Below are 12,158 nucleotides of genomic sequence, written 5' to 3' on the forward strand. Positions count from 1 at the left end.
TTTGGGGAGTCTGGCTGTGTCTGATAGCCATCTCCTGACCCCACAGCTGCATAATATCCTTTAAGTTGCTTCCTCTACAATGATGATTTAGAGTAGAAACGTAGACTGCCCAGATGTTTATAATCTACTGGCAGTCCGATAGATAGATAGATAGATAGATAGATAGATAGATAGATAGATAGATAGATAGATAGATAGATAGATAGATAGATAGATCATCATAAGTACCTGATGGATGGGAGCATAGTCTGCTGAAAAGTTTGTGCAAAAACAGGCAGCAGCCTCTTCAAGTAAATTGGTGCCATTTCTGGGTCCCCCTTTGGCTCATTGCACTCCTCTTCCTCTCGATTAGAGTCTTTTTTCTTCTTTTCATCTCCTTTATTAACAGGACACATCCAGTCTCCTAAAACATACAAGGCTTGTGAGAAGTCTCATTACAAGCAGAATGTTATAATGCAAATTTTGGCCCAGTGAACACAACATTGCACAGAATTGACACTTGTTCAGCAGCAGTCATCGATATGCATACTGATTTTGCACTTTGCGTGGCAGCTTGCCATCCAGTCCACTATGTGTGAGTTCGGTTATAAAAATCCCTTTCAGAAATATTGCATTGTACGCTATTGCACAGTTTTGGTGTACAATTCTAAGGAATATGCTGGCACTATAAAAGTAGAGTGAAAATGAAATGAATGACAGACAGACCTGGTGATTGTAAGATGGCAACCACCTCGCTATGCCCGCGCTCCCGCGCTTTGTCCAGGGGAGTCTTTCCATCCTCATCACGCAGATCTGGATTGGCTCCATGGCGTAACAGGGTCTAAAAAATAATAAGAAACACAGAAAAGATTATATAAATTACCAGACTTGTCAGGGCGCCCGCTTATTACCCAACCCAAGTACTAGAAGCTTTTCTAAAATATGGGCACCCATTTAGTACAAAAAAGGGCAGCTGAGAAAGTCAGAAAGCAATGTGACCCGAATGACTCTTCTATTAAAGCTATTAAACAAGGTAATCATATAACAAAGACATGTGACATGATACATAAAGTTGCTTGTCCTTTTTCTGGGAGTCACTGATCCGTCCAGACACTATTGAGGCAATTGTAAAGCGAGATCACAATGTCAGGAGAGAGGTCACTTGTATTATGCAGCTGTAATCTGCCCATTGAAAACTCCACGCACCCTGGACGGCTTTTCTAAAGCCGCGTCAATCCAATGACCCAATTCCCCGTGATGGGTTCAGAGCTGAAGCTACGAGTTTCACTTTCACGACATCCTACCTTTGCCACCTGAGGTCGCCCAAAGCAAGCAGCATAATGTAAAGAAGAGGACCTCTGACCCCGGTTCACATCAGCGCCTCGTTCACATAAGAACTCCACCTACAATGAAGCCAATGTGGTCAGAAGCTGTCAGACACCCAGACCAGATATCGTGGGCCGAAGGACAAACCTACCATCTCCTGGGTGCCAAAAGCAGAGGCCCAATTCAATAGAGTCTGTCCAACATCATCCATAAAATTCACCTCGAAAGCTGAAAAATGGAAAACAAGTCATTCACCTGATCAGACAAAACAGATTTCCTACACCGTTATCTACCTAACAATTTACATCCCTACACAGGAAGAAACTAAATGCTCTGGACACAAATACACTTTTTTTTTTTCTTTAACCTTTCACAACTGATATTTTTTCTTCTTTTTCCTCCCCTTCTTCCATCATTTTTTGATTTTTATATCTACATAACCATAATTAATCAGCCACCATGAGCCGGGAAAGTTGTGGGCTCAGCTTCAGAGCTTGCATCAAAGGCAGAAACACAATACAACGTCACTGTAGATCATATGTTACGTTATGTTGTGAAGGGGTTAAGAGTAACCAACGTTTTAATTTTTAATTCAGAAATCAATAGTACACATAAAAATAAACTCTTTAATATCTAAAATCACAGAAATGTGCCTTCCTTTCCTCCTGGACTGATTCTTCACTTTCAGCTTACAGTCATCTCCAATCTCAGTAATATGATAATCTGTTCTCAATGAGGGCAGATTATCACATTACTGAGATTGGAGATGACAGTTGGTGCCTCAATAATTTTATGGAGGAAGAGAAGCTAGAGGCCTATCATTCTACTGCAAGATGAAATTCACATTTGGTTTTATTGTGGCTGTTGAAAATGACACAAAGGGGCATTCTTATGTGTTACAGATTGACGGCATAAGCCATACATTTCTGATAAATGGAGAGTGTGCTTTTGCAAGTTCCACTTTTCTAGAGAACGGGAGTTCCCTGCTCCACCACCCCCACTATAATTTAGGAGATAGGTCAACGCCTAAGTCTTTCATATCTCTCTTAAAAACAATGATGGAAACCTTCACATTCATGCATAACTGTCAATTCCTCTACAGAGTACTCAACAAAAGGACACAGAAATTAGAAAGATGAAAGCCATAGCAGGACATGTGGCCTCTGTGCTGCAGGGTGTGCACTTCTGCCCTATCCTCCCTCTGGCGGCAAAATATTGAAAAAAAGAAGAAAAAAAAATGACAGAAAATCAATGCGTTGGTCACCCGTCTTTTATATTGAAAGGCTAAAAAGCAAATTAAATATGGACTTGCGTCTCGTCCAGAGATATGAGCTGGAGTGGACTATAACAAAATGCTCTACGAAAGGATGCCTGCACATAGAGAAAAAAAAAAGTGCTTACCTCCTGTGTCAATAGCATCTATAAGGGCATCGGTGTCCTTGCTACGAATGCAATCGATAAGCTGACGATGGGAGCGTTCTCCAGAGCTGTCCAGTCGTCTCAAACCTGGGATGCGACCCGTGGACCCAGCGCTAGATTTAGGCAAAGCCTTGCGGCCTTCGAAAAGCAGCACCAGAAGCAGGTCTACGAGTCGCATCGTGTCAAGGACACATCTTTCATCCCCCAGTAACGCACTCTCCATTGAATCTAACAACTCTGCTCGGAGCAAATCCTAAGAAAATGAAAGAATTCAGAATTAACCCAATATTTTACATAAAAAAAAAAATTATATAAAAAAAAAATACCACAAATTGCTCATCAGTAAAACTTACATGTGTCACAACGGGAGATCCTCGGCATAGTGTTGACAGCAGGCTGACTATTGTAGACACCTGGTTGCTGATTTTAGAGTCTCCAGAAGTTGAAGGGCCACCACTAGTACCACGTCCAGGTTTGCATGCGGAGGAGGGTCCCGATACAGTTCCCCCGGCTGCTGCCATACGAGACAGCAATTCTTCAGTAAGTCCATGCTGTGCCAAAGGTGCTGGATCAACACCTCGGCGAGTAAACCGATCCGCCAGAGAAGCAAAACAGCGCAGAGCACCATCCGACACCTAGAGGGGTTTATAAGATGTCGATTTATAGCATTTTACCTATAAACATTTGCTTCCCACATCCCAGCTTCAGAAAAACGCAAAACTCACCTGATGATCCTCATGCTTCAGAAGGCTTGACAGAGATTCAACGCAGGTCTCTAAAGAGGCGTCTTGTGGCTCCATTTTACCACACAGCCGGGACACCACTGCCATAGCAGAATGCAGGGTGTCCTTGTGAACTAAATGGCCACTGTCCCTGATGAAAGTTAGGACACAATTCAAGCCACCTGCTTCAAACACTGCTCCCGATTCACGTGTACAGATGAGTTCCAACACCTGGAGAGGAAGCGAAGATGAAAACTGCTCAAGCAAATATTACCTATAAGGTAGCGTCCCACTGTGCAACAGCCACATATGGCAAATGTGAGCGTGTGGAGTGCTGCAAGCTGACACTCTTGTAAAACCCTAAATGCAATGACATTAGAATGGGGTGAAAAAACCTGTCGACAGGTTCCCTTTAAAAAGAAAAGGCCAAGTTGCCCTGATTCTGATGCTCTTCTCCGTTTTGTACTGCATCGCTCCATTACAGAGATATTCACATCTGTTTCTTCTGGAGCGCAGTATGTGAAATCTCTGTTTGTAGTTAACTGGACATTTCTTCAGTCTTCTTCGGGGTGTGCACTTTCACCCCGTCCCAACTAACACTCTTCATTATTATTTATTATTATTCATTTATATAGCACCATTAATTCCATGGTGCTGTACATGAGAAAGGGGTTACATACAGAGTTACAGATATCGTTTACAGTAAACTAGTTTACAGTGACAGACTGGTACAGAGGGGAGAGGACCCTGTCATTGCGGACTTACATTCTTACATTCATCACAGCTCGGCAGCATCTGAGACTGATAGACTACTAGATCAGCTGCCAAATACACAGTTGCACCACAAGCAGAGATTTCACATATTGCACAACAACTGTCTGCAATGGAGCAATGCAGCATAAAATGGAAAAGAGCGGCCAAGTGTGTGAACCTGGGATGATCTTATATTTTGAGACCCATCAGAGGAGAAGAATGATGTTGTTGGAATATGTTGGCGCTATACAAACGATGATAAACAATTACTTAGTGACATGAAATCCCAACACTTCTCACCTTTACACATTGCTCGGCTAAATCCCGACTTGTCCGATTGTTAAGCTCTACCACCACAAGTCGATTGCAGAGGGCTTTTATGGCTCCTTCCACACCTACAATGCGTCTGGTACATTCAGCGGATACGTCTAGGTAATACGTTATTGCACGGGCGGTGACCTCAAGCACATTATCAGGGGCGCTCTCATCCAGAAAGATCTTACATAAAGCTGGCAGAAAAGTACGAGGTGGACACCTAAACAACACAAAAGATAAAACAATAGTTAATGACTACAGTAAAGGGATATAGTGGGAGATTTTAGGATAAAAGTCTGATAAGCTTTAATATTTTTATTTTTATTTTTTAACTAAAACTCCAACCTGATTGGCTGAAATAGGCAATGGCTTCAAACAAAAGGGTCATGTTTAAGAATTTATGATTATTTCTTTATATTTTCAGCAGTAGACCACATAAGATCTACAATTTGCATGCATGCTATACAGAACTAAAAAACACAATTACAGACACTGTGTGACACCAGCGTTGATTATTTCGATCAGCATGACAACCTTTGTGTATCTTGAAACCAGCACGCAGGCAGCTGACTATCAACTGTCACAGGCCTAAAGGCATTTAAAAAAATATTGTTTTTGTCCCAAATGCAAGTGCAGGAAAGAGAAAAGTCTTTCTTGGGCACCTTGAAATTCTTCACAGCAGCTGAACTTTCCGCTTTGAAGTTCTTGATGATCTGATAAATGGTTGACTAAAGGTACCGTCACACTCAGCGAGGCTGCGGCGATATAGACAACGAGCCGATCTAAACTAGATCGCTGGAGCGTCGCTGTTTAGGTCGCTGTAGAGACGTCAAACACAGCAACTCCAGAACGATGCAGGAGCGATCCAGTGACGTAACGGCGACTCACTTATCGTTCTCGCTGGTTGTTAGCTCCATGTCTGGCATTGCTGGCGTCGTTGCTTTTGATGTCAAACATGACGATACACGCCGACCTGGCGACGAAATAAAGTTCTGGACTTCTAGCTCCAACCAGCGATGGCACAGCGGGATCCAGATCACTGCTGCGTGTCAAACACAACAAGATAGCTATCCAGGACGCTGCAACGTCACGGATTGTTGTCGTTCTCTTTGCAAAGTTGCTGAGTGTGACGGTACCTTAAGTGTCAATGCAAAAAGCAGCAATGTCCTTGTATGTAAAGCAATGATGACTATATGTTTAGAGATGAGTGAATATGTTTGGAAAATTCTCATGGTGATCTGCTGTGAAGTCACTGAGCTTGAACTGCGGTGACCTACGGCGTGGGACAGAACGGCCGACAGGCGAGGGATATTGTTTTTTTTTATTTTAGTTTTATTACAGGAGAACGAGGGCTTTGGTGGCATTAGGTGTTAGGCGAGTATAACCGTGTTTGTTATTTTTAAATAAAATGGAAAACTGTTTAGTCTTATTTCTAATAAAGGACTTTATTCTGGCTGTCTCTTTATTTACCATATAACTTTAGGATTAGTAATGGATAGGTGTTTTATAGACTCCTCTCCACTAGTAACTTGTGGGCTTGATGTCACCTGACAATAAAAAGGTGACATCAACCCCACAAATATGAACCCCCACTTGCCACCGCTACAGCCAAAGTGTGAAGAGCTGGGCAAAGCGCCAGAATTGGCGCATCTAATAGATGTGCCTTTTCTAGGTGGCTGCGGGCTACTATTTTAAGGCTGAGGGAACAATATCCATGGCCTCTCAACAGTCTGAGAATACAGCCCCCAGCTGTCTGCTTCAGCAAAAGTGGTTGTCAAAAATGGGGGTCCCCACATCTTTTTTTAAATTATTTATTTAAATAATTAAAAAATAATGCATGGAGCGCCTCTATTATTAATAACCAGACTTGCTGAAGCTGACAGCTGAGGGATGCAGCCCCTACCAGTGACCGGAAGTAAACTTTATACCTCCGATCACAGCTGAGTGCTCACGTTGTCTTGATAGCGTGGGAACGGCAGCTCTCTGACCGTCGGGGATGATTTCACCGCCGATCAGAAGCGCGGCGCCGATGTTTCCCACACTGGAACAGCAGCTTTTGTGCTCTGTATTTTCAGCTATATTCGGCAATTAAATCGGCAAATATTGCAAATTAGGCGATCGGGAGCCAAAGCGAATATTGAAATATTTGCTCATCTCTATACACGTTTACTCAGTGATACACATGGCTAAACAAAGAATGATTTCAATTAACAGCCCTCCTTTAAAGGGAAGATACCGCGTTTGTAGATCATTAATAAATCAATGTAATGTAGCATAACATGCTGTTATAACCAAGTTTTGATTGCATTTGAAACATATTTTGTGTGTTATAGGAGTTTAAAGAAGGCACTGGGAGCGGATATCTTGCTTTCACAGTAGCAGCAGGACACTTTCAGTGTCATAATACGGCACCCCATGGTCATAGGAGATAACAGACAGAAGGCGACCCTATCTATTATAATGGAGATGTCACTGCTGTGAACTGGGCACACCTTTGTGGGCTGTACAATTCACAGTACTGGGAGTGTTCTGCTGCCATTTTCATGGAGCCCTCGGATCTGCCAACATAAGCCGTACTGTTCCAGCAGAACAGATCCTGCATTGACAGGAGTAAAATGCAGGAGAAAAGCAGAGTATCAGAGACTGCAAAGACATTAAGGAGGAACAGTGTACCATTAGCATTACTGGAGCGGGGGGGGGGGGGTCTGCAGTGAATGGCCAGACACTGTGGAGGGGGGTGAGAGATACATGTAAACTGGGTGAGAGAGACTAATGGGAGAGAGAGAGAGAGAGAGCGACAGACAGTAACTGCTAGTGATAGCAGATCACAGGGCAGTCACCCACAAAATGGCGCTTCATTCTGCCCCAGGGATACTAGACCACCCAAAAGGGAAGGGAAATGGTGATGTTAGCAGTTACTGTCCCAATTTTGCTGCTAACAGTAAAGCTGGTAAGTCTTGCTATAACTGCTTGAGGTCTAAAATGGAAAATGCTCCCCTTGGGGTAAATATATATATTTGTAAGAAAATACATATTTTTCATATAGAAATGTTTGCAAACAGTGCAAACGTTGAATTAATACATTTTAATAACTATTTTAAGCTTAATTTCACAAAAGAAAACTACAAGGAAACTGGTGGCACCATCCCTTTAAAGCAAGAAGTCTACTCATATAATTCAATCAGCATGACAATGATATCAGCTGCCTTGTCCTCATTTCCACTTTCTCCTGAGCAAATTAGAAAAATCATTGAAATTATTTAAAGGGAACCTGTCACCCCCATTACAGAATGCTGTAGATAAGCCCCTGATGACTATTAACCCTGTGCGACCAACTTTTTACTATTGATGCTGCCTATGCAGCATCAATAGTAAAAAGATCTAATGTTAAAAATAATTAAAAAAATAAATACTCACATTCCGGCGCCTTTCCCGCTCCTCGCGACACTCCGGCCCATGCATTGCGGTCTCACGAGATGATGACGTAGCGGTCTCAAAAGACCGCCATGTCATCACCTTGCGAGACCGCAATGCATTCTTGGGACCGAAGCGTCGCGAGGAGCATCGCTAAACGCCTCGCCTGGATCTGGGGGCCACTGGAGGATGAGTATATAACTATTTATTTTAATTATTTTTTTTAACAGCGATATTTTGCCCACATTGCTATATACTACGTGGGCTGTATTACACACTGTGTGGGCTCGGCTGTGCTATATACTGCGTGGGCTGTGCTACATGCTATGTGGGCCGTGTTACATGCTATGTGGGCTGTGTTATATACTACGTGGCCTGTGCTATATGCTACGTGGGCTGTGTTATATTTCTCTGCTGTATCTGTGCATCATGAATCGTGGTATGTGTTAAAGAGGGGGGCCCACTGAGACTCTTTCGCCCGGGGCCCTCAAAACCCTGGAGCAGGCCCTGCCTTCACTGATTGTTCGCGAATTGGCGTGGAATTTGAACAACGCTTCGCTAATTGGTAGCGTCCGGCCAGCCACATCCTGTGTATACATTGCATTATTCTGAAAACTTCATAAATAAACTACATACATATTCTAGAATACCCGATGCGTTAGAATTGGGCCACCATCTAGTATGGGGCATAATAGTATATGGAGCATCTTATGGGGCCATAATCAACATTTGTGGAGCATTATATGGGGTAAATATCTCTATGGAGCATCTTAAGGGGCCATAATCAGCATTTGTGGAGCATTATATGGGGCAAATGTGTCTATGGAGCATCTTATGGGGCCATAATCAACATTTGTGCAGCACTGTATGGGGCATATTTTTGGTATGGAACATCTTATGGGGCCCATCATGAACTGTATGGAGCATTATATGGGGCTCCTGATTCAATATGGATATTCAAAAACAACCTACTGATTTCAATTTTCAATTTTACTTTTATTGGTATCTATTTTTATTTTTGACATTTACCAGTAGCTTCTGCATTTTCCACCCAGGCTTATACTTGAGTCATTAAGTTTTCCCAGTTTTTTGTGGCAAAATTGGGGGTCTCGGCTTATACTTGAGTATATACGGTACTTTTCTTTTATAATGATGAAAAAGATCATATTTGGGGAGTACCGGTGAAACCTTTTCTCCAGAAATGAACTATTTGAACACTTCTTCCATGGCTGAACACTTCCTCGTGTAAAAAAGTAGCACCACCTGGCTACAGAAAACACCTCGTCATTGGATAACAGAACTCAATGGGAAGCATGGCAGTGCCAAGTTCGTTCTTTCTTTTCTCAACACTGGCAAACTTTGTAAAAAAAACAACTAAATTTGAGTCCGTCTCAAAGCTTTTGGCAATCTGCAGTTAAAGAATGACTTCAAGCTTTTCTTTTCAGTCCAGAAACCCTCAACTTTCTAAAAAATATCCATTAAAAATTACCATTTTGAGTCTGTAGAGATTGTTTAAGTGCTCAGATAAGTGCTCTGCAAAAAAAAAAAAAAAGGTTACAAACCCATCAGAGCTCCTGGTTTTGATGACTCTCTGCTTCCCTTCTCTTAGTGTTAGGGCTTATTCACATGTCCGATTTTCACGTCTAAGTGCTATCTGTGTTTTTCATGTGTTTATCCCAAAAGACTATCACAGGTACATTTGCATGTCTGTCATTTGCAAAGAGACATATCCGATTTTGGTCCAACCTTCGGACAATGCAGAACAAATGGGCCCATAACAATAATTTAAAAAATATACCGGTAACAATTAAAAAAAAAAAAAAAAAAATCAGACAGCACACAAATGACAAAAATTTCATAGATTGTTAAGGCCCCGTCTCAAATAGCGAGATCGCTAGCGAGATCGCTGCTGAGTCACTTGTTTTGTGACGCAACAGCGACCTCCATAGCGATCTCGCTATGTGTGACACGTACCAGCGATCAGGCCCCTGCTGCGAGATCGCTGGTCGTGTCGGAATGGCCTGGACCTTTTTTTGGTCGTTGAGGCCCCGCTGACATCGCTGAATCGGTGTGTGTGACACCGATCCAGCGATGTCTTCACTGGTAACCAGGGTAAACATCGGGTTACTAAGCGCAGGGCCGCGCTTAGTAACCCGATGTTTACCCTGGTTACCAGCGTAAATGTAAAAAAAAACAAACAGTACATACTCGCCTTTCGGTGTCCAGGTCCCTTGCCGTCTGCTTCCTGCTCTCACTGACTGCCGGCCGTACAGTGAGAAGTGAGAGCACAGCAGTGACGTCACCGCTGCGCTCTGCTCTCACTGTACGGCCGGATCTCAGTCAGAGCAGGAAGCAGACGGCGAGGGACCTGGACACCGAAAGGCGAGTATGTACTGTTTGTTTTTTTTGGTAACCAGGGTAAACATCGGGTTACTAAGCGCGGCCCTGCGCTTAGTAACCCGATGTTTACCCTGGTTACCCGGGTGCTGCAGGGGGACTTCGGCATCGTTGAAGACAGTTTCAACGATGCCGAAGTCGTTCCCCTGATCGTTGGTCGCTGGAGAGAGCTGTCTGTGTGACAGCTCCCCAGCGACCACACAGCGACTTACCAACGATCACGGCCAGGTCGTATCGCTGGTCGTGATCGTTGGTAAATCGCTTAGTGAGACGGGGCCTTTAGAAACAGTGGAGAATTGTTTTTTTCTACAGGCCAGAGAAAAAAAAGAAAGTTTTTGGACCACTCTGAAAAGAATAATTGGTTCATCCTTCTCATACGTGAGAAAAGCTGAAGTCTGAATGAGGCCTAAGGGTATGTGCACACGTTGCAGATTTGGGTGCAGAATTTTCTGCACAAAATCTGCATCTCCTGGCAGAAAATGCAGGTGCAGATTTGATGCGTTTTTGTTGCGGATTTTGGGCGTTTTTTAACTCCTGCGGATTTCTATAATGGAAGGGTGAAGAAACGCTGCAGATCTGCACAAAAAAAGTGACATTCTCCTTCTTTCAATCCACTGCGTTTTCCATGCGGAATTTCCCGCACCATTAGCACAGCATTTTTTTTCCTATTGATTTACATTGTACTGTAAATCACTTTGCGGATCTGCAGCGTTTCTGAGCGGAAAAAAAACGCTGCGGATCCACAGGAAATCTGCAACGTGTGCACATAGCCTTAAAGACACCCGTATGGAGAAGGAGAGGTTTTACTGACATCTAATAAGTGTAGAGGAGGAAACTATTCATAGTCTCAAGGAAGTTAGAAAAAACAGGCAGTAGAAAGAAGGAAGAAATATATGCAGAATAGAGCTAACGAAGACAGACACTCCATGGATACAGAAACTCACATCCAGCACAAATCACACAAACAGGAACAATGCCGCCAGAGAAAAATCTGAAACATGCAGACTGCATATTAGGGGGTCTAAATATTAATGAAGGCATGGAGACTGCAGGCTGAAACTTCCAATGTTATTCAAGAAAGGCAAACAAACATGGAAAAATGTCTTTTTACATATCAAAAAGGTGTCAGCAGTCTTTGACAGACCCTAGCGATCGGTCGTTAGTGCCCTGTCTGGCCAGAAATGACTAGTAATATATAAAGGCCATTGAGTCTCCCTGATCTTGTATCACAGGAGGCTTCAGAGCGGGACGCTTTATCACATCTATACCCTGATATTGAACATAAAGAAAAGGGTTTTCTGAAAGAGACAAGACATTCAAAATTCAATCTAAATCCGTGAATCCCATATTTTCTCATACAGTGATGACCCATGGGGCATCATTGCATGTGACATTACTGAGCTTACTAGGAGTATGATTGTGTGTGGAACAGGGAAATAAAGAGTAAGTACAGAGCTGCCGCAATGTATCATTACAGAACATACTACACCATACACTTACCCCATGATCCTGCCATGTTGGCGCTGACATTCCCAGCGGTTAACAGTGGCCACTAATCAGTGCAGCCTTCCTACTTCTGTCAGTCCGATGGGACTGTTACATCAGACGGAACTGAGAGAACCGCAATTAGGAGCCGTTGATTAGCTGCAGCGATCACAATGTCAAGTGACTGACGGAAATTAAACGTCACATCAGGGGAGCTGCTTTTTTTTTTTTTATGTGGAGTAGTTAAGAACAGGTTGTCTAGTAGTGGACAATCCCCATTCAATGATGGTAATAATGTCACCATAGCAGGAGCCACCCGTCATGTTCTAGAACAACTTAACTACACCC

The 12,158-nt window shown here is 43.0% G+C and overlaps 1 protein-coding gene across 4 annotated transcripts in view; it reads right to left on the reverse strand.

Annotated features, from left to right (window-relative positions):
• Positions 1-12,158, reverse strand: part of HECTD1 (HECT domain E3 ubiquitin protein ligase 1) — a 124,034-nt gene that overhangs the window by 71,471 nt on the left and 40,405 nt on the right. For all 4 annotated transcript variants that reach the window (XM_077261035.1, XM_077261023.1, XM_077261027.1 and 1 more), the window contains exons 3-10: positions 4,500-4,734; positions 3,450-3,677; positions 3,078-3,359; positions 2,707-2,977; positions 1,457-1,533; positions 1,284-1,382; positions 706-820; positions 229-403 (exon numbers count right to left, since the gene is read on the reverse strand). In XM_077261035.1, the coding sequence (XP_077117150.1) occupies positions 229-403; positions 706-820; positions 1,284-1,382; positions 1,457-1,533; positions 2,707-2,977; positions 3,078-3,359; positions 3,450-3,677; positions 4,500-4,734 (1,482 nt within the window). The remainder of the gene's footprint in view (positions 1-228; positions 404-705; positions 821-1,283; positions 1,383-1,456; positions 1,534-2,706; positions 2,978-3,077; positions 3,360-3,449; positions 3,678-4,499; positions 4,735-12,158) is intronic.

This window comes from Ranitomeya variabilis, chromosome 1 (assembly GCF_051348905.1).
Source record: "Ranitomeya variabilis isolate aRanVar5 chromosome 1, aRanVar5.hap1, whole genome shotgun sequence".
Taxonomy (NCBI): Eukaryota; Metazoa; Chordata; class Amphibia; order Anura; family Dendrobatidae; genus Ranitomeya; species Ranitomeya variabilis.